Genomic DNA, 27,501 nt, shown 5'->3' on the forward strand with positions numbered 1-27,501 from the left:
TCGAATTTATGCCTTTTTTTGTTGACTTTTCTTTGGCATTCGATACGGTCAATGGGTCTAAATTATGGTTCGTCTAGGAGCAGAAAGGAGTTTCCAAAAAACTGCTGGTTGTCTTAAGGCTGATTATGAATCAGTTAAATTAAAAAAGCGACGAAACCCTTTCCAAATCCATTTTAAATCTCTGCACAAAAAAAAGTCGATTGTATAATTCCGACTATATCATGTGCATGTGTTTATGAATCACTATCAACAGTAATGATACTAGGTGTTCGCGAAAAGGTGAGTGTATCCTGCTCCACCGGTGGCACACGTCGCAAACACAAGCAAAGGCACGTCAATTATTCACCTGAAAAACACGGGAAGATATGGTACAAGTCAAACTAGGGAGTTGACATTTTTGTCAGTAATGCGTCAAATTTGGAAGTGTTCTCCACATGTCTACCATAAAACGTTTTGAAAGCTTTACTTACACCCTGAATGTCGTTACCTAGATCAAACAACTTCTGAGCAACAATAGTATGACGCTCTTTGAAATCTTGGTAGAAATGTTCGATTGTATCTCAAATGTTGTGAAATGTAAACACCAAATGCTGGACCTGCTTAAATAATGCTCGACTTGATGGGAAAGTTGAAGTCATCACTCTTGTCATCAGTCTTGTGTAGAGTATTTTGCCACTCTGAATCTTTGGGCATTGATCTAAATATGAAACAGATGACGTGGTCTCACTGGTCTCCTTTATTTCTAGTTAGGTTGGTAAATCAGTGGAAGGGAATTGGCTAATTGATTGTTACTGAACGATACCAGCTCATCGATATACAACGCTTAAGTTAAACTTCTTGGCCAAATTACCCTGTTTTGAGTTTGCCAATCCGAAAAGAAATTCTGATTCATATGCATAGAGAAACGGATTCACAAGAAGGGGAGTGCTATTTGTGCCCACTGGGATGCCTACTTCTTGCCAAAATGTCTTGCCTTCTTGTTTAAATCATGTGTAAAAATTGATATTCGGGTATGTTAGAAAACAACGTCGGCGTCTGACAGGGCTGTGTATTGAGTCCGTATTGTTTTCCTTATTTAAAAAGGATTTGACCAACAAAAGAGAAAATTCGTGTTATCCGGGTATTCTGTTGCATCCTGATTTAAATCCTGTTTTTTTGTTATGTGCAGATGATGTGGTTCTAATTTCTGATAATGTAACAGGTCTTCAAAGACACATTGATACATTACAGGAGTAGAATATTGAAAACAATGTTAGTGTTTATCCAGATAAAAGTAAGATTGTTGTTTTAAACAATGGAGTCATTCCTAAATAGAAATGGTTATTTTATGGGAAAATTCCTATTAAATGTGTTACCTCTTATAAATATTTAGGCATAACCTTTTCACGAAATAAGCTTTGGAATAGGCACTTTGATAGTGCTATTTTGCAGTCCAAAAGGGCATTATTTGGTATTTTAAGCAGTTTATCGAGACTTAACCATATGATGTTTTCTTCCCGTTTTGTATAGCAAAGAACTGCCAATTGTATTGTATGTTGCTGAGGTATGGGTTCCTGGATATTGCTTGTGACTTGAATTCAGGGAAATTTAACATGTTTACTAGCCAGTCTTTTCTTGGTATTAAGAAGTCTACATTGAATCATGTTGTTCGAATGCCAAAGATATTCAGATCACAGTTATTTTTATACCTAATATTTAATACTGGTATATAAGTTTATGTTTAACAGATTTCGTTGATCAGAAAATCTTATGATAAAATTATGATGTTGTTCGACATGTTTCATCATAAAATTAATTAAGTTTCAAAATCAAAAAGGTGTTGTATAGATAAAGTCTGTTGCGAAATTTGGGTAAGCCAGTTGATACAGCATAATTATATTGATAGTTTTCTGACATAATTTAACTTACGACATAATGTACATATAAACAAGACTGGCTTGCCTCACTAACAGGTGGTTTTAAGACATTGTCCTATTCGATGTTGAAGATTTCTTTCCAAGTGGAGCCTTTCAAGTTGATCACAATTAATAAGTCTCGTCGAGCGTTAGGTCAGTTTCGATGTGGTTCCCATTAATAAAACATAGAAACGGGTCCATAGAGTAAAAACAGCAAGAGAAGAAAAGGACTTGTAAAGTACGTAATTACAGTAAACTACGGTTGTAACGAACTGTATATATGCTTATAACGAATTACGGTTATAACGAACTAAAATTAGTAGTCCATTTGACTTCGTTATAACCGTAGTTTACTGTATGGATATGTAGAAAATCTTTTTTTGCTTGTTTGGGAGGCTTATGCAGATCTGTGTCAAATTTATCTCCACAAGAAATCCTATACCCGACTCTACAGAAAAATATACTAATGTCTGTTGATAATACTGAAATATTGGCAATGTTTGTTTTTCAATGCAATTAAGGAACAATAGTGTTAACGTGTAATTTAAAGACAGTTTGTTGGCTGCATTGTAACTGAAGCTAAATGGGCCGATGACCTACATCCATGCTGAATAAAGATGATGATGATGATGATGATGATGATGATGATGATGATGATGGCCCAGAATCTCCGAGACATACGTAATGCAAGCTGTGTGAAATAGAAGTACATTAGTTAGTTCCCACAAGTGTACATTTCATTGATGGATATAAATCGACTTGGGTACACTGAGGACAAGTCGACACAAAATAATGACGGGAACTGTATGATATGAACTTATCATAGTTAAACGTATCAGTATGGTCAGGTATCAGTACTATCATACTGTGTACCAGACTAAAATCACAAAAACTGCAGAGGTCGGGTGTCCTTTGAATCCCGTTAAATGAATCCCTGGGTGCATGCTATCGTTGGTTAAACTGCTCAATGGGGAATGAAGGTCACCTAATAAAACTGCCTGTTGTCTTCTACTTGGAGCAGATAGTATTCATACTTTGCCTTAAGTTCAAGGACGTGGTGTCAATACCTGTGTCATGTCTCAAAGATAGAGCCGTATCAATCAGATACAGATCTGTTAACATGCAGTCAGTGTGTGTGTTCAAGCTATTGATGTAAACCATCCATCAGAGGACAATATGCACAGGTTATTATTTAATAGTGTGTATATGTACGTGCGTGCGTGTGTGCATGCGTGCGTGCGTGCGTGCGTGCGTGCGTGCGTGCGTGCGTGCGAGCGTGCGTGCGTGCGTGCGTGCGTGCGTGCGTGCGTGCGTGTGTGTCACTCTCTGTATGCAATCCTCAAAGGTTCTAAGGTTATATTCCGGTCCACACATGGTCCAGTATTCAACTTTAAAAACATTTCCGAATGTCCGTGGACATCATGGCCTCCTTCAATGACCTTACCGAGTTAGTGAGTGACTTGGGTTTAACGCCGCTTTTAACAGTATTCCAATGATATCACGGCATGTCAGTGATGCAGGTCTCAGACGTTTACCACTTTGGTGAAACCCGGGAGCACGGGCATCGTGCTGACAAATCTAGAAACATAATCGGGGCGAACCGGGATTCGAATCCACAATCATAGGTTTCTGGCATGTCCAACGGACGCAACTCTGCACAGCGAATCTCGGCGCCTTAGACGACTGGGCCACCCGTGCCCCCGACCTTACAGGGGCTCATTTTAACACAACATATTGATACGTGATGATAGGCAAGAGGTAATCCTGAAACGTTGTGTATGCATAATACAGAAATTGTTATCCATAACACTCCTAGTTAAGATTACTTCCAACTTCTCAATACTTATAAAAACTTAAAATATTGATGATACATGAGTGTCGATACAGTATGTCAAAAGCACAGATTTACATGATACCTATGTACACATCTCCAGATGCAGATTACCGTATTCGACGCATTAAGCGCCCACGGCGACATTTGCTAGTATATTGGCTAGTGAACAATCCCAATTAGCAACCCTTCCGATTGATCAATGTACACTTATTTATTCAGGTATAATACGCACTCGTGTGTTATATGCACCCTTGGTTATGGGCAATTAAATGCATAAACATGTCAGGATGTCAGCATAAACCACGAAATTTATCTTTCAAATCAACTCTTTCAATTTTTCGTCACCAAAATAATATTCTAATAAGAGCCCCGTACTGCTAATTTTGAGAGCGCCCTGAGCGCTTATTACGTCGAATACGGTATATGAAATTAGTCTAGTAGCCCCATGTACTGTATAAGCACATGCATTGGTTGATTGTTAACATATCAACTTTCGGGTATGGATGTCGTTGGCTAGACAACGTTGTCCGGGAAGGGCTGAACGTATAAATGATGTTTACTGCGAAACTTCCTTCTACCCGTGACCGCCTCCGTGGTCTAGTATACTGTGTCTAGTATACTGTGTCTGAGTGGGGTATTCATGTTAAACTGCGGCATGGTATCTCAGTGGGATAGCACTAAAAATCGGCATCAGTCCGGACTAGTACACACACACACACACACACACACACACACACACACACACACACGTACATGCACATCGCTACATAAGTGCAATAATCTTGGACGCGACGTTAAACCAAATTTCACCTCACCTCACCTTCTAACATGATCAAGAACAATTCACTGTATACGAATTTATGCATCCACCTTTCCTAGTGTTTAATATTGTTCGTAAAAAAACAAGGTAATTGCTATAAATTTGGTGGGGTTTTACTTTCTGTTAAAGAACATGAGGTAACATCTTTCAGTGGCATTTAGAAGTTGGTGTGATGAAGAAAGATGAACAACTTCTTTATTACAATTAGTGCGACGTTTCGGTGTAGATCCTAACACATTTATCAAGCAAGGGATGGATAGTGCTGAACAACATAGGTATATATACTTATTGACAGCAATGTTTATACAATAAATTCACTGGACAGAGAGAGCTGATTGAGATGACTGGAAGCCAGTGAATGACTAATGGGACGGAAGCTGATTGGGATGATTGGAAGCCAGTGAATTAGAAGGCAGTGAATTGTCTTATGGACACAGAGTCAGCAAGCAGACTGAAACGTTGCACTAACTGTAATAAACAAGTCGTTCATCCATAGAACTTGTCTCTCTTCAATATGGGGGTAACATTGCCTAACAATCTGAACGTGAAGGGTGTAAGCATAATGTTCTGGTTTTTCGTTTCAGGGAAACTCAAAGGACAGTAAAGATGACACGGGATGCATACATCCTGTTGGTTTTAAGGCCATACAGACAGTGCTTTAATAAAAAACATACGCCGACCATGATCCCAATCATTAGACGTGTGGGACGAGTATTGAAACATTACCTTATCTTTCTCACCAGACGCTGGATCCAGTTACTTGTAGTCATAGCAATGACGATGTATCTGTTGTCGTGGGTGTACCCAGGGAGGTCATTTTACTACCCCCAGGATCGGCAGGTGAACCACCTGGGTTACAAGTACATCACATCCCCTCAGAACGTGTGTGGTGGGGCCAACAATCCTTCCGTGCTCATCTTCGTCTTGTCGACTGCCCAAGCATATGCAAAAAGACAGGCCATCAGGGACACTTGGGGGAGCGTCTCCAGAAGCGGCAGGTGGCCATCCAGACGCATACCCGCCACTGTGAAGGTAGTATATCTTTTCGGACATTCGCGTGAATTCACGTTAATCCACAGGCTCCAAAGAGAAGCATCTGTGTATGACGATATCCTTCAGATCGGGATTGAGGAGTCCTACGGACTTCACGTCACGAAGAAAATATTAATGGGGTTCAAATGGGCGAGGGAGCATTGCCCCGGGACACAGCACGTGATGAAGGTGGATGATGATGTGTTTGTAGATCTACCGCAGGTCCTTCATAAACTTCAGTCCCCAGAGTGGTCCTCATATCTATGTGGGCACGTTGTGCTTTTGTCCGTGACTCGGAGGTCAGGGAAGTATCAGTTAAGTTTCCAGGAATACCCTTACATTCTGATACCTCCTTACATCCTTGGATACTTCTATGTTATGCCTATGGACGTCTCGTCCAAGCTTGTGGATGTTTCAGAATACGTGCCGTATCTGAGAATGGAGGATGTTTACATCACGGCCATTTTGTCCAGAATGATCAAAGTGCAGATCAAAGGATTTCAAACGTTTTTCTCGGATAGGAATTATAACGTTGATACGTGTGATTTTGTGTCTAAAAGGCGGGACGCAAGTGTAGATGTCAGTCCCGACAAAATGTATTTGGTGTGGAAGACATACAGCGATGACAATATATGTAAATACGTTTGAAATAAAGACTTCAGGGCGATGTTTCAAACGTGCCACCACAATGCATACACCATCATTTTTCATACTTTTCAAAGCAACAACGTGTTCCCAATCCTGCTTATATTGCCGGAAATACCTTGGATCAATTTCACCCTTGTCAACAGAACGATAAGCTCTCTCTCTCTTACAAGTAGGAATTAACATGCCAGCTAAGCCTACCTCAATGGTATACCTAGATAGCCCTGCAGCACACTGAACTATCTCTGACCGATGAAAGGAATCATATTGACTTAAGGTTGATCTTCGAACAATTGAAGAGGCAAAGGCTACTTGCATTGTCTGTATCCCATTGATGTTTTTATGGCACAGCGAGATATATACACCTGGAAAACAAAAACTCAACATTAATTGCATATTTTCAAAAAAACATAAGCAGTATTGGAAGTCGAATCCTGTCTATATTTTGTGACGTTACAGCGTCTATCAAAAGTGACATACAGTTAACTACGGTTATAACGAACACGCTTATAACGAACTTACGGATATAACGAAGTTACTGTTTTGGTCCCGACTATTTGCTGTAGTTATGCTGTATATATGCATATCACGAACTACGGTTATAACGAACTAAAATTAGTAGTCCCTTTGAGTTCGTTATAACCGTACTTTACTGTACTGAAACTGAAATGAATATGTGAAGACATATTTTGTAACTGTTCCATGGCAAGAGTTGATTATTATTTCAATTTCTTTCACCTTACATCATATGTTATTACCCCAGTCCTTTTTTTAGGGACCGGTAATTTATTACATGGGGGAAGGAAAGGGGGGGGGGGGGGGGGGTCCTTAAGGCTTGTCACATTTTGGATGACCCTCCCCGTGTCCATGTACATTTCTTTCCTGACCCTTCCATAATTTATAAACAAATATGTTGCTGTTTGTTTGTTGTTTAAAGCCACACTCAGCAATATTCCAGCTATATGACGGCGGTCTGTAAATAATCGAGTCTAGACCAGACAATCCAGTGATTAATATCATGAGCATCGATCCACGCAATTGGGATCGATGACATGCATTAACCAAGTCAGCGAGCCTGACCACCCGATCCCGTTAGTCGCCTTTTGCGACAAGCATAGTCACCTTTTACGGCAAGCATGGGTTGCTGAAGACCTATTCTTCCCCGGAATCTTCACGGGTCTGGCGGGGTAAAGGGAATTTATTCTCCCGCTGAGAAATTTATTTCCATACCGAGTATTTTATCGAAATCACGTGAATCAATCAGATGTCATCACTCTGACATATAGGTATGATATATCTGGTTATTTGTTTATAGACCCGTGAAGATTCCGGGGTAGAATAGGTCTTCAGCAACCCATGCATGCCGTAAAAGGTGACTATGCTTGTCGTAAAAGGCGACTAACGTAATCGGGTGGTCAGGATCGCTTACTTGGTTAATGCATGTCATCGATCCCAATTGCGTGGATCGATGCTCATGATGTTAATCACTGGATTGTCTGGTCCAGACTCGATTATTTACAGACCGCCGTCATATAGCTGGAATCCTGCTGAGTGCGGCGTTAAACAACAAACCAAACCAAAACCAAACTTTATGTGTTTATGTTTTTAATAAATGAAAACATACACTTTTAGTAACGCCGAGGTTTGGTTGTAGCTTGTCGTCGAATTTAGACTGTTCAAACTTGATTGTCTGGGAATTGATATGTATAGTTACACTTGACACACTGTTGTCAAACAGTCACACACATTTAGACACGGGAGCCGAGATGAAAAGTAAACATGGTAAGGTACGTGAAAGGAACACCAAATGGAGTTTCGGGTGAGACGGTCCTCAGCAACCTGCTGCTGGCCGTACGAGGCGACCAAATGGACAGGCTGGTCAGATTCGGTAACTTGATTGCGTGTCATGGTACCCCGAAGGCTGGGATCGTTGCTCCTAATATCAGTCACTAGATTGTCTGGTCCAGAGTCGACTACTTACAGACACCCGTCATATTTAGTTGGAATATTGCTGATTTCGGCGTTAAACGACAGAAAAACAGACGTGAACAAAGAATAATGCTGACTGCAGCGTTACACAACAACAAAAACAGACGTGAACAAAGAATAATGCTGACTGCAGCGTTACACAACAACAAAAACAGACGTGAACAAAGAATAATGCTGACTGCAGCGTTACACAACAACAAAAACAGACGTGAACAAAGAATAATGCTGACTGCAGCGTTACACAACAACAAAAACAGACGAGAACAAAGAATAATGCTGACTGCAGCGTTACACAACAACAAAAACAGACGAGAACAAAGAATAATGCAGACTGCAGCGTTACACAACAACAAAAACAGACGTGAACAAAGAATAATGCAGACTGCAGCGTTACACAACAACAGAAAAACATACGTGAACAAGGAATAATGCTGACTGCAGCGTTACACAACAACAAAAACAGACGTGAACAAAGAAAAATGCTGACTGCAGCGTTACACAACAACAAAAACAGACGAGAACAAAGAATAATGCAGACTGCAGCGTTACACAACAACAAAAACAGACGTGAACAAAGAATAATGCTGCGTGCAGCGTTACTCATCAACAAAAAACAGACGTGAACAAAGAATAATGCTGACTGCAGCGTTACTCATCAACAAAAAACAGACGTGAACCAAGAATAATGCTGACTGCAGCGTTACACAACAACAGAAAAACAGACGTGAACCAAGAATAATGCTGACTGCAGCGTTACACAACAACAAAAACAGACGTGAACAAAGAATAATGCTGACTGCAGCGTTACACAACGACAAAAAACAGACGTGAACAAAGAATAATGCTGACTGCAGCGTTACACAACAACAACAAAAACAGACGTGAACAAAGAATGATGCTGACTGCAGCGTTACACAACAACAGAAAAACAGACGTGAACCAAGAATAATGCTGACTGCAGCGTTACACAACAACACAAACAGACGTGAACAAAGAATAATGCTGACTGCAGCGTTACACAACGACAAAAAACAGACGTGAACAAAGAATAATGCTGACTGCAGCGTTACACAACAACAACAAAAACAGACGTGAACCAAGAATGATGCTGACTGCAGCGTTACACAACGACAAAAAACAGACGTGAACAAAGAATAATGCTGACTGCAGCGTTACACAACGACAACAAAACAGACGTGAACAAAGAATAATGCTGACTGCAGCGTTACACAACGACAACAAAACAGACGTGAACCAAGAATAATGCTGACTGCAGCGTTACACAACGACAAAAAACAGACGTGAACAAAGAATAATGCTGACTGCAGCGTTACACAACGACAACAAAACAGACGTGAACCAAGAATAATGCTGACTGCAGCGTTACACAACGACAAAAAACAGACGTGAACAAAGAATAATGCTGACTGCAGCGTTACACAACAACAACAAAACAGACGTGAACAAAGAATAATGCTGACTGCAGCGTTACACAACAACAAAAACAGACGTGAACAAAGAATAATGCTGACTGCAGCGTTACACAACGACAAAAAACAGACTTGGTGAGGAGGTTTCAGCATTGTGTTTGTGACCTTGACCCACTTCGTGACATGTTCTCAGCGGTGCAACCGTCACCATACTCTCACCAATCGTGGGTGTTACGGGTTAGAATAGTAGGTCCCCAGCAATCATTGAAGGTTACACGAGTCCACTGACTGGGTGTTTAGACTCGTTGACATGACTGACTGACTCTCCCACAGGACCCGTATCAGTGGGTTCCACCAGAGAGAAGACCTAAACCAGAGACCTACATCACTTCGGGTTTTTCTCCAGCAGCAGGATGACATGCCAATATACCAGAAATAATGTTCAAAGCGGCAAAAACTCACTCACTTGCTCTCTCTGATTGTTCAAACCAAACTTAGTACTGGAAAACGAACTGCAAAAGTTCCCATACAAGTAAAGGTATAATTTCAGTGAAATATCTTGAAGTTCGTTGCCAAACGTCGCAATCAGCTCAGCAATGTTCCATCTATATCACATCAAAGCTGCTTTTAGGATCCATGGATCCTGTGCTGGGGGAAGTGGGTGGACAACTGCAATCTGTGCTCCCTTTGGTTGCCCCTACAGTCGGAGTTGATTCATTCATCAATGATATCCACCCACCTTGCTACAACACAAGGCTTATATTCAATATGAGGAAACAGAAGGTGAGGTGAATTAAGGTTTAACGTCGCGTTCAACATTATTGCACTTATATAGCGACGTGCATGCACGTGTGTGTCTGTGTGTGTGGCTGCTTGTACTAGTCCGGACTGATGCCGATTTTATAGTGCTAGCTCACTGAGATACCATGTCGCAGTTTAACATGAATATACCACTCGGAAGCAGTATACTGATTCCGAGCCGACCAGTCTTTGTTTCTGCCCCTTAATGCCGAGCGCCAGACAGGGTAACAAAAAGTACCATCTTTTAACGTCTTTTAGTATGACGCGGCCGGGGATCAATCCCCGAACCTTTCGTTCTCTGGGCGGAGGCTCTACCACTAGACCACGGAGGCGGTCCTGGAAAACAGAAGTAAACAAAGAAGATCCTTTCACTTTCAGAAGCCAGCGTGCATGGAAGTCAGCTGCTCAACACGAAGTCAGTTTCATAACTGGTACCTCCTTCTTGAACAAGAATTTTGCATATTGTCTGATGGGTGTAATTCGAAAAATTGATTTCCCAAAGGGCCATGGCATGGGTCTTCGTATCAACTGTGCAGGATCGCTTATAGTTCCGGGACAAGTCTTCCTTGTCGGTGGAACCCCTTTCACTGAACCACGAACGTTGTTTTGAACAAGTCAATGCTCTGGTGAAAGATGGAGGTGCAGTTGGATTGCCTGAAACAGCCTAGAGACAACTTCTAGTTGCTCACAGGAATCAAAGGCATTTTCACTATTTTCATGCATATGTTGCAATTAATACTAAATAGATTGCTGTGATAATTTGTATAAATTGACCAGACAATTATCATATTTTAAGTATGGTTTGATATCATAAGAGATTTCAGCCGTGTTGACGACCTTTGGGGATTTTCATACTAAGTCCTACGTAGGAGATACTTAGACGAAAAAATATTTCACCGTGGCCCTACTATGCTTCCGTAGATTTCAGCCATGTTGACATCTATCTTGGATTTTATATCCCCAGGGGGCGCTGCTGGTTTGGCCAAGTTTGGTGCTTTTAACCAAAGTGCACAGTTTTCGCCTTTACCGCACACTACCAGTGCACATGTGAATTATGTTAATTCCGTTATTTCTTACCCTACAGGCGAAAAAGGAAGATTGCAGTATAACCAGTTTATCAGCCCGATGTATGTGTGAGGTGTTGATACATGATATCTCCAGTGAAACCTGACCTGCAATATTATGCTTTCCCAGCCTTGTAAGATATGAAGCGGTACCGAATGAGCAATTGATATTTTACAGGCTCTTTATTAATACAATGAAACTGTGGCACAACTGAATCCCAGGGCCCCAACGTCACTGGTCATGGACCATTGTCCCATGTATTGGTGTTGTCACAGAGCTAATCCCACTGGTCATGGAGCAGTATTCCATGCATTGCTGTTATCACAGGGCTAATGCCATTGGTCATGGAGCACTGTCCCATGTATTGCTGTTATCACAGAGCTAATCCCACTGGTCAGGGAGCAGTATTCCATGCATTGCTGTTATCACAGGGCTAATGCCATTGGTTATGGAGCATTGTCCCATGCATTGCTGTTATCACAGGGCTAATCCCACCAGTCAGAGAGCAGTATTCCACGCACAGCTGCTATTACAGGGCTAATCCTACCAGTCAGGGAGCAGTATTCCATGCATTGCTGTTATCACAGGGCTAACCCCATCAGTCAGAGAGCAGTATTCCATCAGTCAGAGAGCAGTATTCCATGCACTGCTGCTATTACAGGGCTAATCCTACCAGTCAGAGAGCAGTATTCCATGCACTGCTGCTATCACAGGGCTAACCCCATCAGTCAGAGAGCAGTATTCCATGCACTGCTGCTATTACAGGGCTAATCCTACAAGTCAGAGAGCAGTATTCCATGCACTGCTGCTATTACAGGGCTAATCCCACCAGTCAGGGAGCAGTATTCCACGCACTGCTGTTATCACAGGGCTAATCCCACCAGTCAGGGAGCAGTATTCCACGCACTGCTGTTATCACAGGGCTAATCCCACCAGTCAAAGAGCAGTATTCCATGCACTGCTGCTATCACAGGGCTAATCCAACTGGCCAGGGAGCAGTATCGCATGCATTGCTGTTATCACAAATAATAATAACCTTCTCAGGTATCCAGAATTAGCAATACCCATCCTCTCCTTTTCTATTTACACTAAACATTTATGCACTTTCAAGTTTGTATGGCACAAACAACATGACACACAAGAACAACATTCACAAATCATCACTGACAGCAGCATGTGGTGTTTTTGATTCTTTATTCAGAACATGACAATGAAATACAAGGAAACCTCATTCTCCAGATGTTGCTTTTCATATACAACTGTATGTATGAATAGGTTACCTGACAAAGTAAGAAAATGCTGTGGTCATCTGAACAAAAAGAAACAGTCTGGAGTAAGATTTTACAATGGTCTTCAAACCACAAGACGACAAGAAACATATTCAAACATTGTTCCTATTTTGGGAAAGTAATCCGGGTCTTCAGCATGAAAGGCAAGCTACAGCTACCACCACAGGAGCTAAGAACACCACCACTGTTGTTCACTCTAGAGTATAACTCAACACTAAGGAACAAGGTCTGGTAAGAAGTGATCCTGATCCTGGACATACAGGTACAGTGAAGTAAGCTGAACCTGGTGAGCAACTGACCTTCTCCTGGTCCTGTGGGGAGATCTGGTCCCATGACACACAAGGACAACATTCACAAATCATCACTGACAGCAGCATGTGGTGTTTTTGATTCTTTATTCAGAACATGATAATGAAATACAAGGAAACCTCATTCTCCAGATGTTGCTTTTCATATACAACTGTATGTATGAATAGGTTACCTGACAAAGTAAGAAAATGCTGTGGTCATCTGAAGTATTGGTCTCAATGAAAAAAACTATCAGGCCTATATGATAAACCTACTGCTCAACTGTTGACACTTTATTCAACACGAATGGTTTCATCTGTCATTTATTTCAGAGGGGACAATTAGACATTGAAATATGTTCATGATCTGTGGCCGTTATTATCCAAATAGATGAGTGGCTAAAATATGTCATCTATTTTGAAGGAGTGCTAACATGCTGAGATGACAACAGAGATCAGTTTAACTCTCATTCAAGGCGTACAAAGGGAAGTTTTTGGACACTTTCATTGAAGTTTTAACATGTTTGGGGCTGACACTGTTTTAAGCCTAAATGTGATGGATGTTTCTCCATCAAAAAGCCAGTTGTAAGATGGCAGCCACTTTCCCCACTGAGCTGGGCCAGCCTATTGGGCACTCTTGGCAATCTGGTCCTTGAGGATGATGATGCTCTGCCTCTGTTCTGGAGGCAGCATGGAGATCTGCTGGTCTGTCAGCTGCAGCACCTGCATTATCAGGGCAGCCTGCAACACAGAAAGTCAGGGGGTTACACGACCTGGAGAGTCAGAGGGTCATAGAACATGGTGAGGTGAGGTGAGGTGAGGTGAGGTGAGGTGAGGTGAAATTCGGTTTAACGTCGCATCCAAGATTATTGCACTTATATAGCTATGTGCATGCACACGTATGTGTGTGTGTGGCTGCTTGTACTAGTCTGGACTGATGCCGATTTATAGTGCTTGCATACTGAGATACCATGCCGCTGTTTAACATGAATACCCCACTCAGACACAGTATACTGACACCGAGCCGACCAGTCCTTGTTTTAGCCCCTTAATGCCGAGCCAGACAGGGTAACAACAAGTACCATCTTTTAACGTCTTTTGGTCACAGAACATGGAATGTCAAAGGGTCACATAACATTTCTTGCAGCAAAACCTTCACATACTAATGGAAAGAAATCACACTTGAACAAAAAGAAACAGTCTGGAGTAAGATTTTACAATGGTCTTCAAACCACAAGACGACAAGAAACATATTCAAACATTGTTCCTATTTTGGGAAAGTAATCCGGGTCTTCAGCATGAAATGCAAGCTACAGCTACCACCAGAGGAGCTAAGAACACCACCACTGTTGTTCACTCTAGAGTATAACTCAACACTAAGTAACAAGGTCTGGTAAGAAGTGATCCTGATCCTGACATACTGGTACAGTGAAGTAAGCTGAAACTGGTGAGCAACTGACCTTCTCCTGGTCCTGTGGGGAGATCTGAGTCCCTGGTCCTCCCAGTCCACCGCCAAGACCGGACATCACTCCCGCTGACAGTTGGCCAAGGTTGCCTAGGTTACCTAATGCACCTAAGGCACCTAAGGCTGACTGCATCGGTGCCTGCTGCTGAGGAACCATCTGAATAAGAAATGTGTTGTGAGCATCTGCCTGATAAATTTTATTGATGTCAAGCTGTTGAACTGATGGACAAATCCTTCATTAAACAATGTTAACATATGAAGGCGTTAACCTGGGAGTAGGGTTGGCTAAGCAATATCTCTTTTAGCAATCTAACTTAGGGATACATGAACACATGAGATTCACACATCGTAACCATGTTCAGAATCAAACCTTGGTCTATGGTGTGACAAGCCAATGCTTTAATTACCAAGCTCCATCACCACTGCTAATCAACACAGGACACACTTGGCCATGTTTCTCTAACCTGAGGTCTCATGGACACGCCCTGTCCTCCGTGTCCTCCCTGCATGCCAGGTCCCGCTTGGTGCTGCGGCATCCCCCGCAAGTCCCCCATCATCCTCTGGTCCCGGAACTCTGACCGCTGTGGCTGCCCAGGGTAGGGTCCTCCCATGTCACGATGACCTCCTGGCATCGGACCACCCATTGGACCACCCATCCCTGCACAAGGACAATCATTATTGCATATCACACAGATATTCTCCAGGGACAAATAGAAGTTTAAGATGCAACAAACAAAAAGTCATTTTATCGTTTGCTCAACACCACTGACCTCCACTGAAGGTTGGACAAGGGGAAAGGAGATATTTTCAGGAGTGGCGTAAAATCACGAGATGAGAGAAACATGGAATATCTAACTTGTGATATACTTTTTGTTAAGTCTTCTATCGAAATAAAAAAAATTCATTACAAATGTAAAACAATAGAAATTGGCATTTGTCCTATAGTCCTTGCCATACTGCCTAATAGTTAAGGTATCATAAGGACTAGTAGAAATTGGCCCTTTTTCAAGGGTTTTTTCTATATGTATTCATTCTAAGGACTAGGAGACAAAAACAGTTAGTTTCACCACCCATTTTAAATGTGAAGTAAGAAGTAGTTCAGAGTCTACAAATCTCAAAAATTATAAACAAAATTAATTAAAAATATTTGAGGTCACTAAAATTCTTTATCATACATTTGGATATGATTATATACAAAATTAACTTAAAACATATATTTGTGAAAGCTACGAGAGCGCTGATGGAAGAGAAGACATGCTGGCCACGTAACAAAAATCGAGCTTCGCAATTGACGAGTCTAATGAGAAATTTACAGCTTATAACAAAACATTTTCAAGAGAATGACAAACAGACAGACGTGATATTAACTCAATAAATGACCATCTGTCCTTATTGTGCCTTGTCAATGTGGAACTAACGTGAAAAGAAAGTCAACAGTTTGTGTACAGGCTATAAACACGATAAAGGGGAGGTAACTCTTGCATGACAACAGTTCCGTCAAATTCTTAAGTTCACTGCAGTGAAATATCAAGTGTTATGTTCACTACAATGAAAATATCACTTTTCTCATCTTCAGAAACCGAAGTCTTTCAAAATGAAGTATATAATCAAAAGATATATTCTATGGAAAGATCATTTTGTTTTTGCCATTTCAATTCTGACAGCTCAAGTGATTTGTCTCACCTGGCATAGGTCCTCTGGAAGCACCCATCATGTCACCTGATGGACCACTCATACCATGTGATCCCCCGGGGGCCTGTACTGGGGCGGGGCCTCGGCCACCTGGAGAGGAATAGTTATACTGAATGCTCTGAAGCTACTCTGACCAACACTGAGGGAGCAACAACCATGAGTGCAAACACCACGGTTACCAATATACTGAACACAGGGTTGACACAGATTTCGTCTTCTTTATCCTTCTATGTAGAGGACACAATGGGTTTTGATTGAACACTATAGAGCTTGTTTGTTTGTTTGTTGTTTAACGCCACACTCAGCAATATTCCAGCTATATGACGGCAGTCTGTAAATAATCGAGTCTGGACAAGACAACCCAGTGATTGACATCATGGTCATCGAGCCATGCAATTGGGATACGATGACATGCATCAACCAAGTTAGCGAGCATGACGACCCAATCCTGTTAGTCGCCTCTTAAGACAAGAATAGTCGCCTCTTACATTAAGTATGGGTTGCTGAAGACCTAGTCTACCCTGGATGTTCACGGCGTACACTTTAGAAGGCTCAATGGGTTTTGATAGTACACTACACACTACTCCATTTGTTTGTAGATTATAGAGTTAGTGAGTATGGTTTTACGCCACATTCGCAATATTCCAGTATTATCACTGCAGAAATAGGCTCCAAACATTGTATCCAGCTGGAGACTTGAACCTGGTCCTTTCACCATAACCAATAGGCTACCCCACCGCCCCTGCATGCTACAGACAACTCAGTGCTTTGTAAATTATATAGGACCAAACAGGTTTTCATTTGCACACTGTAGAGTGAGCAGAGCATACCTTGTGGCTGGCCCATCTGGTTGGGAGCTGATGATGAAGGCTGAAATCAAAAACAAAAGAAAATTGATATTTGTTGACCAAAAGTCACAAATAATACTGCTTAATATCAATAATGATAACTCTTTATGTAACAAAATCAGATCTTATGAACAATCTGTAATAAAAAAACCATTTCTAATCCTCAGTATAAGTATGTAATGACAATAGTGAGTGAGTGAGTGAGTTTTTTAACAGTATTCCAGTTATATCGCGGCGTGTCAGCTTAATGTGGGAGGAAAGCCCCAAGTGATGCAGGTCTCAGACGTTTACCACTTTGGTGAAACCCACGAGCACGGGTATGGTGCTGACAAACCTAGAAACATAATCGGGGCAAACCGGGATTTGAACCCACAATCATAGGTTTCTGGCATGCAACTCTGCACAGCGAATCATGGCGCATTAGGCGACTGGACCACCCGTGCCCCCCAGTTTAATAACAAACTTCCCTACAAACGTAACTAACCATAACGTAAAACATTACAAACATGTAGCAGGTCACTCTGAGATCACAATATTGATGCATTAATATCTCAGATAAATCTTTTCACTTTTGCGGGGCATGTTCAGGAGTAAATGAATGTTGTTTTTCAGCAGTATGACAGCTGTATCCAGATTGGTTTGTTTGTTTTTTGTTTAACGCCGCACTCAGCAATATTCCAGCTATATGATGGCAGTCTGTAAATAATCTAGTCTGGACCAGACAATCCAGTAATTGACATCATGAGCCTCGATCCCCGCAATTGGGATCGATGAAATGCTTCAACGAAGTCAGCGAGTCTGACCTCCCAATACTGTTAGTCGCCTTTTACAACAAGCTTAGTGGCCTTTTAGGTTAAACATGGGTTGCTGAAGACCTGTATCCAGGTCATCAAAACAGCCTGCAAATGACAACGGTTTGAGTTTGGGAAGCTGCGGGACTGTATGACAGAGATGCAAACCCACATTAGTGTCCTAGTTGGGTTTAACGCTGAACAATAATTTACTCATACAGTGTGTCAGCTTACAGTAGAAGGAAAGCCCAAATGATACATGTCATAGTGAGTGAGTGAGTGAGTTGGGTTTAACGCCGCTTTTAACAGTATTCCAGTTATATCACGGTTTTATGTGGGAGGAAAGCCCGAAGTGATGCGATCCCAGACGTTTACCACTTCTGTAAAACACATGAGCACGGGTATGATGCTGACAAACCTAGAAACATAATTGGGGTGAACCGGGATTCGAACCCACAAGGGACGCAACTGCACAGCGAATCGCAGCGCTTAAGACGACTGGGCCTCCCGTGCACCTGACACATGTCATAGATGACTGCCACATTGGTGAATGCATGATAGAGCAGGTAGTCATTGTCATGTTTTACCTTACCTGACGCCACACCTATAGCACTGTGTAGGGTCAGGTGAGTATAAAATCATTGCATTTAATCAGAAATGCCAATGTTTTACCTTACCTGAAGCTACACCGTGCTCTAGGTTTAGCATCAGGTAAATTCAAAAACACTTCATTCAATCAGAAATGCTCATTTTTCTCAGATAAAATTTTACTGTGTGTCTTGAGCAATAATCATTAAGGTAGCTCTTGCTCTCAGGTAAGTTACCATAAGTGAGTCACATATCAATGTTTGATTCAACACTGTTAGTGTCAGTGTAGCACCGAAATTTTATACTAGACAGTCGGGCAGGTAGGAATATATTTCACCTGTTCCTACAGAAATGTTACCAGCCACAGGATAACAGGCAGGCAGATATTTTCGGACACTGTGCTACAATACAAAAGGCCACAAGACGATACGTATCTCGAAACACAGGTCTTGTTACGATACTTTCTTGATATGCAAGAATTACAACACAGACCTACTCCAGTGTTTCAGATGAGTGAAACAATGATGGACCATTTCTTCATTGTCAACTGTTCCCAGCCCATCACAAAACGTGACAGGGAAGCAAAAATGCTCCCAAAAAGCTCATTTGTGGGACCCAGTCAGATTGGGTAATGCTTCGTTAAGTAGGTAATAACTATGACAGCCTATAATAATGAAGTCTGGGCCAGACGATCCTGTGATAACAGATTGATATTATTATCAACATGCTATCAAGTTACGACAGCAAGTAATAAAAACGTTCCCGAGCCTAACCAACCGATCTATCAAGTTGACTTTAATGACCAGAATAGATCATTGAGAACCTTTTCTAACCAAATATACCCGTTTAGAACCTTGTAAAAGACCAGGGCCCAATTTCATAAAACTATCCTGGCGCTATGGTGATCGTTACTGTCATAGGGCTATGATCGCTCTATGGAACAGCTATTACGCTTACAGCAGGTTCGAAACCCATGACTGGATTGGTGATATACCTTTGTGTGTGGCTGCTTATACTAGTCCAGACTTATGCGGGTTCTATAGTGCTGGCCCATGAAGATAAAATCTCAGTTTGACATGGATACCCCACTAAGACACAGTGAGTGAGTTAGTGAGTGAGTATGGTTTTAAAAAGCCGCTTTTAGCAATATTCCAGCAATATCACGGCGTGGGACACCAGTTCACACATTGTACCTATGTCAGGAATCGAACCCGGGTCTTCCGCATGACGAGCGAACGCTTTAACCACTAGGCTACCCGACCACCCCACTAAGACACAGTGTACTGATTCCCGAGTCAACCAATCCTTGTTTTACGCTAAGTAATAAGTGCTTTTAAGGTGTTAAGGTATGACACAACCAGTGGATGAAACCACCATCCTTCCACTCTCTGGGATGATGCTGTCCACTAGACCACTCAGGTGGTCTTCACCTTATTGGCAAATGCTAGGCATGGATACACCAAGTCGATCTTTCAATGTCTTTTGTTTGACGGTCAGGGGATAGACCTTATGCTCTCCACCCTCTACTACACCCTAGACCATGGGTCCACCTGTATTCAAAGTCAACAGGACAGAGATGCCATTGTCAGACACCTGGTTGTGACTCACCTGTCCATTGTTAGTAGCTCCGGTACTGGGCGGCACCTGGTTGGCATCTCGGTACAACATGGCCTACAAAACAACAGCATGAAAGTCAAGTTCCATCTTCAGAGGGGTTTAAAGATGAAGTGATATTGTTACGATACAGTTTCTGAACCAATTACGACAATGATATATTTGTTTGTTGTTTAATGCCACACTCAGCAATATTCTGGCTATCTGATGGTGGGATGTAAGTAATTGAGTCTGTACCAGACAAATCCAGTGATTGACATCATGAGCCTCAACCAAGTCAGCGAGCCTGACCACCCGATCCCTTACGACAAGCATAGTCACCTTTTACGGACGGCAAGCATGGCTTGCTGAAGACCAATTCTACAAAATTGGGATACAATGACGTGCATCAACCAAATCAGCAAGCCTGAACACCCAATCTCATTGGTCAGCTCTTACATCAAGCATTAGGAGCTGAAGACAAATTCAAACCTGGATCTTCATCACAAAAGGAGCAAATTAATCTGATATTTATATGTTTGTTGTTTAATGTCATTCTCAGCAATAATTCAGCTATATCACACCAGACTGTTAATAATAGAGACCAGAACAGCCAGTCTATGATTATTATCAGCAATAATCAACTATGCTGGATGAAACTCATATGCTACAACCAAGTCATCGAATCAGATCATCCAACCATGGAGCCATCTCTTAGTCTCATGACCAAGATACTCCAACCGTGAATCCTACAGGGTTGAATTTATAAGAATGATACATACCAGTGCTACTTGTGGGTCAACTATCTTCATGACAATCTGAGCCTGTAGCAGAGCATAGGCCAGCTGAGGGTTCTGTAGAAGCATGTTCCGGGCCTCATTTGGGTTGTTCTGGATACACAGCTGGAACAGAGCATGACATGGTCACAACGCTGCAGAGCTACACAACATGCATCAGACATTCCCAGAGGTTAGCATGACAACTGCACAGCATTTAAGTCCTATACAAATCACCTGACATTCTCCTTTGAGCAAATGTTACTGTGGTCGTAAAGCTAGATCAGTTCATTTTCTTGTTTTGAAGACGAGCCTAAATGTTTGAGAGGGCAAAAACAGAAATGCCTTATGTCTCTAAATATTCATTTCTAAAACTTTCTGTTGTTTGCATATTCAGGGAATTATCTAGACCCGGTCAGAGGCCATTATTTGGTGTGAGTGAGTTGGGTTTAACGCCGCTTTTAACAGTATTCAGGTTGTATCGCAGCGTGTCAGCTTAATGTGGGAGGAAAGCCCGAAGTGATGTAGGTCTCAGACGTTTACCACTTTGGTGAAACCCATGAGCACGGGTATGGCGCTGACAAACCTAGAAACATACTTGGGGCGAACCGGGATTCGAACCCACAATCATAGGTTTCTGGCGTGCCTAAGGGACGCAACTCTGCACAGCGAATCGCGGCGCCTTAGACGACTGGGCCACCCGTGCCCCCTTCCCGTTATTTTGCCCCAAGTGTGAAGCAGATGTAAGTAAATCATCCCAAATTGGAAATAACAAAGTAATTCTACAACAGGAATAACGAACGTGGTGGCTCTGCAGAGATGACTTGTATTATGCTGGTAATGGCACCCATAAATTAGAATCGGCTTGATTGTTTACTTTTACATTTTCGCACTGAATAAAATATATAACTACATCTGATTAAATATTATCCTTTTTCCCAAATTGTCCGCCAAGGGCATTGAGTTAAGAATGATAGACAAATCCATCATATAGGGACGAGGACCATGAGGACCATGAGGACCATGTGGACCATGTGGACCATGAGACCATGTGGACCATGAGGACCATGAGGACCATGTGGACCATGAGGACTATGTGGACCATGAGGACCATGTGGACCATGTGGACCAGGACTTGAGTGTCATGGTCATGTGAGTGTGAATATACTATTTCAAAATTACCATCAGGAGTTGAACTGACTCCATTTCAAGTCAAGTTACTATCAGTATTATTCGCATCTTACCTTCATCTGTTTCATGAGTTCAAACATCTGTTCTGGTGGAAGACTGGCCACAGCCTTGGATATAGCTTCTGGAGCTTTCTCTGGCTCCACCGGCTCCCCATAGGGACTCTGCAAACAGTTGATAACATAGTCAGTGCTCAGCAGTCAGTTTGGGTTGCAGTGACTTAAGTCAGGTACCTAACGTGTGTTTGGCTCAACTTGGTTAGAGGTCCCCACCAGTGGGGGATACATCTAGGTACCTCTAATCAGTGTGAATCTTGTCTCTAGGGTGTGTTTGGCTCAACCTGAACAAAGGTCCCCATCAGTGGGGGATACATCTAGGTACCTCTTATCAGTGTGAATCTTGTCTCTAGGGTGTGTTTGGCTCAACTTGATCAGAGGTCCCCACCAGCGGGGGATGCATCTAGGTACCTCTAATCAGTGTGAATCTTGTCTCTAGGGTGTGTTTGGCTCAACCCGAACAAAGGTCCCCATCAGTGGGGGATGCATCTAGGTACCTCTAATCAGTGTGAATCTTGTCTCTAGGGTGTGTTTGGCTCAACTTGATCCGAGGTCCCCACCAGCGGGGGATACATCTAGGTACCTCTAATCAGTGTGAATCTTGTCTCTAGGGTGTGTTTGGCTCAACCTGAACAAAGGTCCCCACCAGTGGGGGATGCATCTACCTCTAATCAGTGTGAATCTTGTCTCTAGGGTGTGTTTGGCTCAACTTGATCCGAGGTCCCCACCAGCGGGGGATGCATCTAGGTACCTCTAATCAGTGTGAATCTTGTCTCTAGGGTGTGTTTGGCTCAACCTGAACAAAGGTCCCCATCAGTGGGGGATGCATCTAGGTACCTCTAATCAGTGTGAATCTTGTCTCTAGGGTGTGTTTGGCTCAACCTGAACAGAGGCCCCCACCAGTGGGGGATGCATCTACCTCTAATCAGAATGAATGTTGTCCCTAGGGTGCATTTGGCCTTCATCAGACATCCCTACAGAAAAACTTAAACTTGCCTCTATCGAAGGTCCCTCCAGAAAGAGTTGCACTCACCTCTATCGGAGGACCCTCTAGAGACAGTTGCACTCACCTCTATCGGAGGTCCCTCTAGAGAGAGTAGAACTTACCTCTATCGGAGGTCCACCAAGGGCCTGCTGCATTCCTTTCATCTCCTCCTTGTTCTGTTCGCCTGCTGCGACACCAACACGCAGAGGTCGGCCATTGAAGTCATAATTGTTGAGGTTTCTCATGGCACTCTGAGCTGTCTCCACATCCTGGTACTCACAGAAGCCATAACCCTTCGGCTTCCCTGTCTCCCTGTCATACACCAATCTGGAGGACAAGACAGTGTGTGCTGTATGCAACGGTCCTGCATCAATTCTGTTCAGGTCATGATTTATTTGCACATTTTACCCACATACGCAGCCGTACTAGAGCTCTGAGACTTAGTAATAGTGCTGTCATGAAATGCCTACAATTGATAGATATCACTATATTTGAGTCATGATACGATACATATTGCAATACTTTATGCCCTTAATACATATTGTGATATTTAAATTACCCCTGGTTTATGATATAAACAAGTGGGAGTAGTTTATCATGCAGTAAAACACTGCAGGGAGAATAAACCACGAGGGCCACATCCCCAGGTGGTTTATTCTCCCTGCAGTGTTTTATTGTACGATAAACAACCACCAGGAGTTCTTCGTAATATGAGATATCAAAATTATGTACGACCTCTTTAAAGATGATGATAAAATGTACAAACTTTACAAATATTTAGCACCATTTTAATAATGATGACTCCCTCAATACAATCCGACCTCGGCAATGCCGGACAAGTCGATTTTATGCACAGGTGGGTATTTTCCTCATATTTTCACAATCCTTAGATGATTAAATGTACATTTTCTCCCAATACTGATTGTCATTTTGGAAGCGATCGTTCTGCCATTGCGTTTAACTACGTTGTAAATCTACTTCTATGGGGAACAACTCACTAGACACTTCCCACTAAGAAATAACGTTATCCAATATGCGTCATCAAGTTGTGAGCGCATGTTCTTATCTGCAGAAATGACATCATGATAGAACAATGTTTTATCGTGAAATAAACCATGCTTCATTGTTCTTTGTGATTTATAACATAGCTATCTTATATTTTGGCATAAAGCTCTCCATGATACGTGGGTTATCGATAGCAAGGGTTTGTTGCTCAACCTCATTAAAATCAGGTCTTAGCGCTCGCTACCACAACACGAAGATCTGAGGACATCCCATTACAGGTCAAGACACAACACTCTTTTGCGAACTTCGACCACCCAATGAAATAACTGAAAGGAAGTCAACACTAGCCAGTTAGAAAGCAGCTTTCTCGGATTTTCATCACTAGTTTCAAGTTGTCGACTTCTATACCAGACCACACTTTGATAAATATGTTTATAAATTCTGGAATGTCTGACAGATGGCTGAAATTATATGGCAGTAGTTTCCACAGGCTATGGAAAGTCTCTTCCATTTCAAATGTTTGTGCTGTTGAAGCGAGAGATAGACTATGACCTTTTCTAAGTCGGGATCATGTAAGCAATGCTCTGATAGGTTGGATGAAAGGTCATTTAGATTTGACCTGATTTGGGATTTCTTCAGATCTTAGAACAGGGAAGGTGTATTGTGAATTGTATCGTCAAGTGTACATTTGATATTGTTTGAGCCTGCCGGTAGGCCTGTGGCAGGTTGATTTTGTGACGAGCCTGTAGTTTTAAATTTGGGGGGGGGTCACTAATGGACTAGTTTATGTGTTGAATTATTTGTCACAATAAGCTGCAGTTTTTACAAATGAGGGCCTGAAGAGTTTAGTCACGGCCTGCAGCTTCGAAAGTCTGCAGGTCCTGATGGCAGTCTGGTATTTGTTTATAATTCAAACAATACTTTGGGGTGTAAAAGAGTGAGTTGGGTTTAATGCCGCTTTTAACAGTATTCCATTTATATCACGGCGTGTCAGCTTAATGTGGGAGGAAAGCCCGAAAGCCCGATGCAGGACTCAGACGTTCACTACTCCAGTGAAACCCACAAGCAAGAGTATGGTGCTGACAAACCTAGAAACATAATCGGGGAGAACCGGGATTCAAACCCACAATCATAGGTTTCTGGCGTGCCCAAGGGACCCAACTCTGCACAGCAAATCGAGGAGCCTTAGACGACTGGGCCACCCGTTACCCCGGGTGTAAAAGATGTATCTTAAGGTCTATCTGGAATGTAAACCTGCAACCAAAACCACAATCATGCAGTTGGCAGTAGTGGTTACTGTTACACTCTCAGATGAAGTGATCAGTCCCATGTTAAAGGCCTAGGTTATACAATTGCAATACACAGGTACACATAGATATGGAGGATTGGAACATTCATAATATGTGACATCAACACACTTGAAGAGATTTCAGTTCATTTAAAACTCAGTCAAGACTTGACTGCCTTATTTAGTCCTTGTCATACCTTTCGCAAGATCTACCAATGACTTGGGTAGGAATAGAGAATTATGTACATTTACATTATACAATCATGTGTTGCATTAAGTTATGTTTCCTGTCCTGTGTTACAGATTTCCATCATTCGTGATTTCGAATAAAGATATCTCAAAACAGTATACCGTATTCGACGTAATAAGCGCCCAGGGCGCTCTCAAAATTAGAAATAGGGGGATCTTATTAGAATATTATTTTGGCGGGAAAAAACAGAGTTGAAAGATAAATTTCGTGGTTTATGCTGACGGTCTGAACTGTTTATATACGATAGATATATTTTTCCAGAATTTAATTGCCCATAATTAAGGATGCACATAACACACGAGTGCGTATTATACACAAATAAATAAATCTTGTGTACATTGATCAATCGGAAGGGATGCTAATTGGGATTGTTCACTTGCCAATATATTAGCAAATATCCCTGTGGGCGCTTATTAGAGCGGGGCGCTAATTACGTCGAATACTGTAACACCTACTCATTTAATAATGATCAGCATTTGATTGGCATTCTGGAGATTGGTGATTAAGTAAGAAAACATATGACTTAATGGATAACAACGGTTTGAGAATTGCATATAGTGATGTTTCCATGGCGGTTCTTACACTGTTATCAAGCTGCAGCTTGTCACTCCAGCTTGATAATGGTGTAATAATTTACATCGAAATGTCGCCGTATGCAATAAACCAGAAGTTGTTTCCATAACATTCTCTTACATGATCAGCATGATACAACTTCCTACCTGAAACTGACGACGGGTCCTGCCTGGGCAAAGATCTCCTTCAATTGCTCTTCAGTTGTTTCATATGGAATGTTGCCAACTGAAAGAGAAATGTGGTGCAATTTCAAAAAGAAAAAAGATTCCACAGTTTGGTGCCAATTTGACTTCAGTGAAGCTTGATGGAAATTTAATTCAGATTGCAAAGAAATATGACAAACTATGCTGCCAGTGCCACAAATTCCAATCCGAGGAACTCTGAGTACATTGTATATATGCGTCCATTGTGTTTGTGTAGTGGGCCAAGTGCAAGCACCTTCTTGTCACCGTGAGGTACATTTGAAAGTTTATACCCCTGTGTTGGTAGTATGTGTGCACTCTTAACTCTGGTGTGCTTGTCACGATTAAAAAGAATGAATTAATAGGACATCTGAGACATGTAGATATGTGCATAATATTATAATAAGCGATTGGCCAATCGTTTCATTAATACAACAAAATACAGGGGAAAAAAACAATAAAAGTCACGTTAAAAGGTAAGATAACCCTTAGGTTCTATTTTTATTCATTCATTGTTTCTTATATGACCGAAACCCAATTACTTGAAGATACAAGATACACCACCTCCTGTACTACAATCTCATCTGGTGGACAAGTCATTAATCTATTCAACCCTTTCGTTACCTTGTCAAGTTTGAGAAGTAATTTCATGAATGCAATATTCATGTTAGGTAGAAGATTATAAAATATATATAAACATGATTTAACCTAGTGACAAGTGTTCTTACAGTTCAAAGTGTCCACTTGTTATAATAAAAGCTGAAGAATATCGCCTGTTAGTGTTATGGCAACAAAATATGTATCATGATTTCTTAAGCATCTTGTATCTTCATAGATGAATAGCTTATGGTCGGCTTATGAATAAAATTGACTGACTCTTGACTCAAATGGAAAATCATCAACAATAAATGACGAGTTATGTCCCTTTGCACATCGGAAAACGTTGTGGTTGCACGTTCGTACATCATAAGAAGTTTGAAATTACATAGTGTGTGAACTTAAAACTAGTGTGCATAGCCATACCAAAAACTGATCGCTGAGCTCTCTCGGCTGCCGTCATCGGCGGATTCGTCTGGTTCATAATATTCGCCATTTTCGTTTTGTCCGCACAACCCCTCGCGTGCTTGATGTATG

At 41.8% G+C, this 27,501-nt stretch overlaps 2 protein-coding genes across 2 annotated transcripts; one reads left to right on the plus strand and one right to left on the minus strand.

Moving 5' to 3' along the window:
- Positions 1-5,137: 5,137 nt before the first annotated feature.
- Positions 5,138-6,744, plus strand: LOC139474913 (beta-1,3-galactosyltransferase 5-like). Its single transcript, XM_071258105.1, has one exon. It carries the CDS (start codon positions 5,156-5,158, stop codon positions 6,227-6,229), a length of 1,074 nt encoding a protein of 357 aa, XP_071114206.1. The 5' UTR covers positions 5,138-5,155; the 3' UTR covers positions 6,230-6,744.
- A 6,434-nt stretch (positions 6,745-13,178) lies between these two features.
- On the minus strand, positions 13,179-27,501 carry LOC139473939 (cleavage stimulation factor subunit 2-like). The gene is made up of 11 exons (XM_071256762.1): positions 27,391-27,501; positions 26,332-26,410; positions 23,192-23,396; positions 22,085-22,192; positions 20,847-20,966; positions 20,080-20,142; positions 17,075-17,114; positions 16,236-16,334; positions 15,017-15,210; positions 14,548-14,709; positions 13,179-13,828 (listed from the first exon to the last, which is right to left on the minus strand). Exons 1-11 carry the CDS (start codon positions 27,458-27,460, stop codon positions 13,712-13,714), a joined length of 1,257 nt encoding a protein of 418 aa, XP_071112863.1. The 5' UTR covers positions 27,461-27,501; the 3' UTR covers positions 13,179-13,711.

This window comes from Haliotis cracherodii, unplaced genomic scaffold (genome assembly GCF_022045235.1).
Source record: "Haliotis cracherodii isolate W230 unplaced genomic scaffold, xgHalCrac1.p SCAF_3, whole genome shotgun sequence".
Taxonomy (NCBI): Eukaryota; Metazoa; Mollusca; class Gastropoda; order Lepetellida; family Haliotidae; genus Haliotis; species Haliotis cracherodii.

Coding starts and splice junctions, on each gene's coding strand:
- LOC139474913 (XM_071258105.1), top strand. CDS start 5,156: ATGACACGGGATGCATACATCCTGTTGGTTTTAAGGCCATACAGACAG.
- LOC139473939 (XM_071256762.1), bottom strand. CDS start 27,460: ATGGCGAATATTATGAACCAGACGAATCCGCCGATGACGGCAGCCGAG. Junction 26,411..27,390: donor AGCTCAGCGATCAGTTTTTG/GTATGGCTATGC, acceptor TTTCTCTTTCAG/TTGGCAACATTCCATATGAA. Junction 23,397..26,331: donor GGACCCGTCGTCAGTTTCAG/GTAGGAAGTTGT, acceptor CTTGTCCTCCAG/ATTGGTGTATGACAGGGAGA.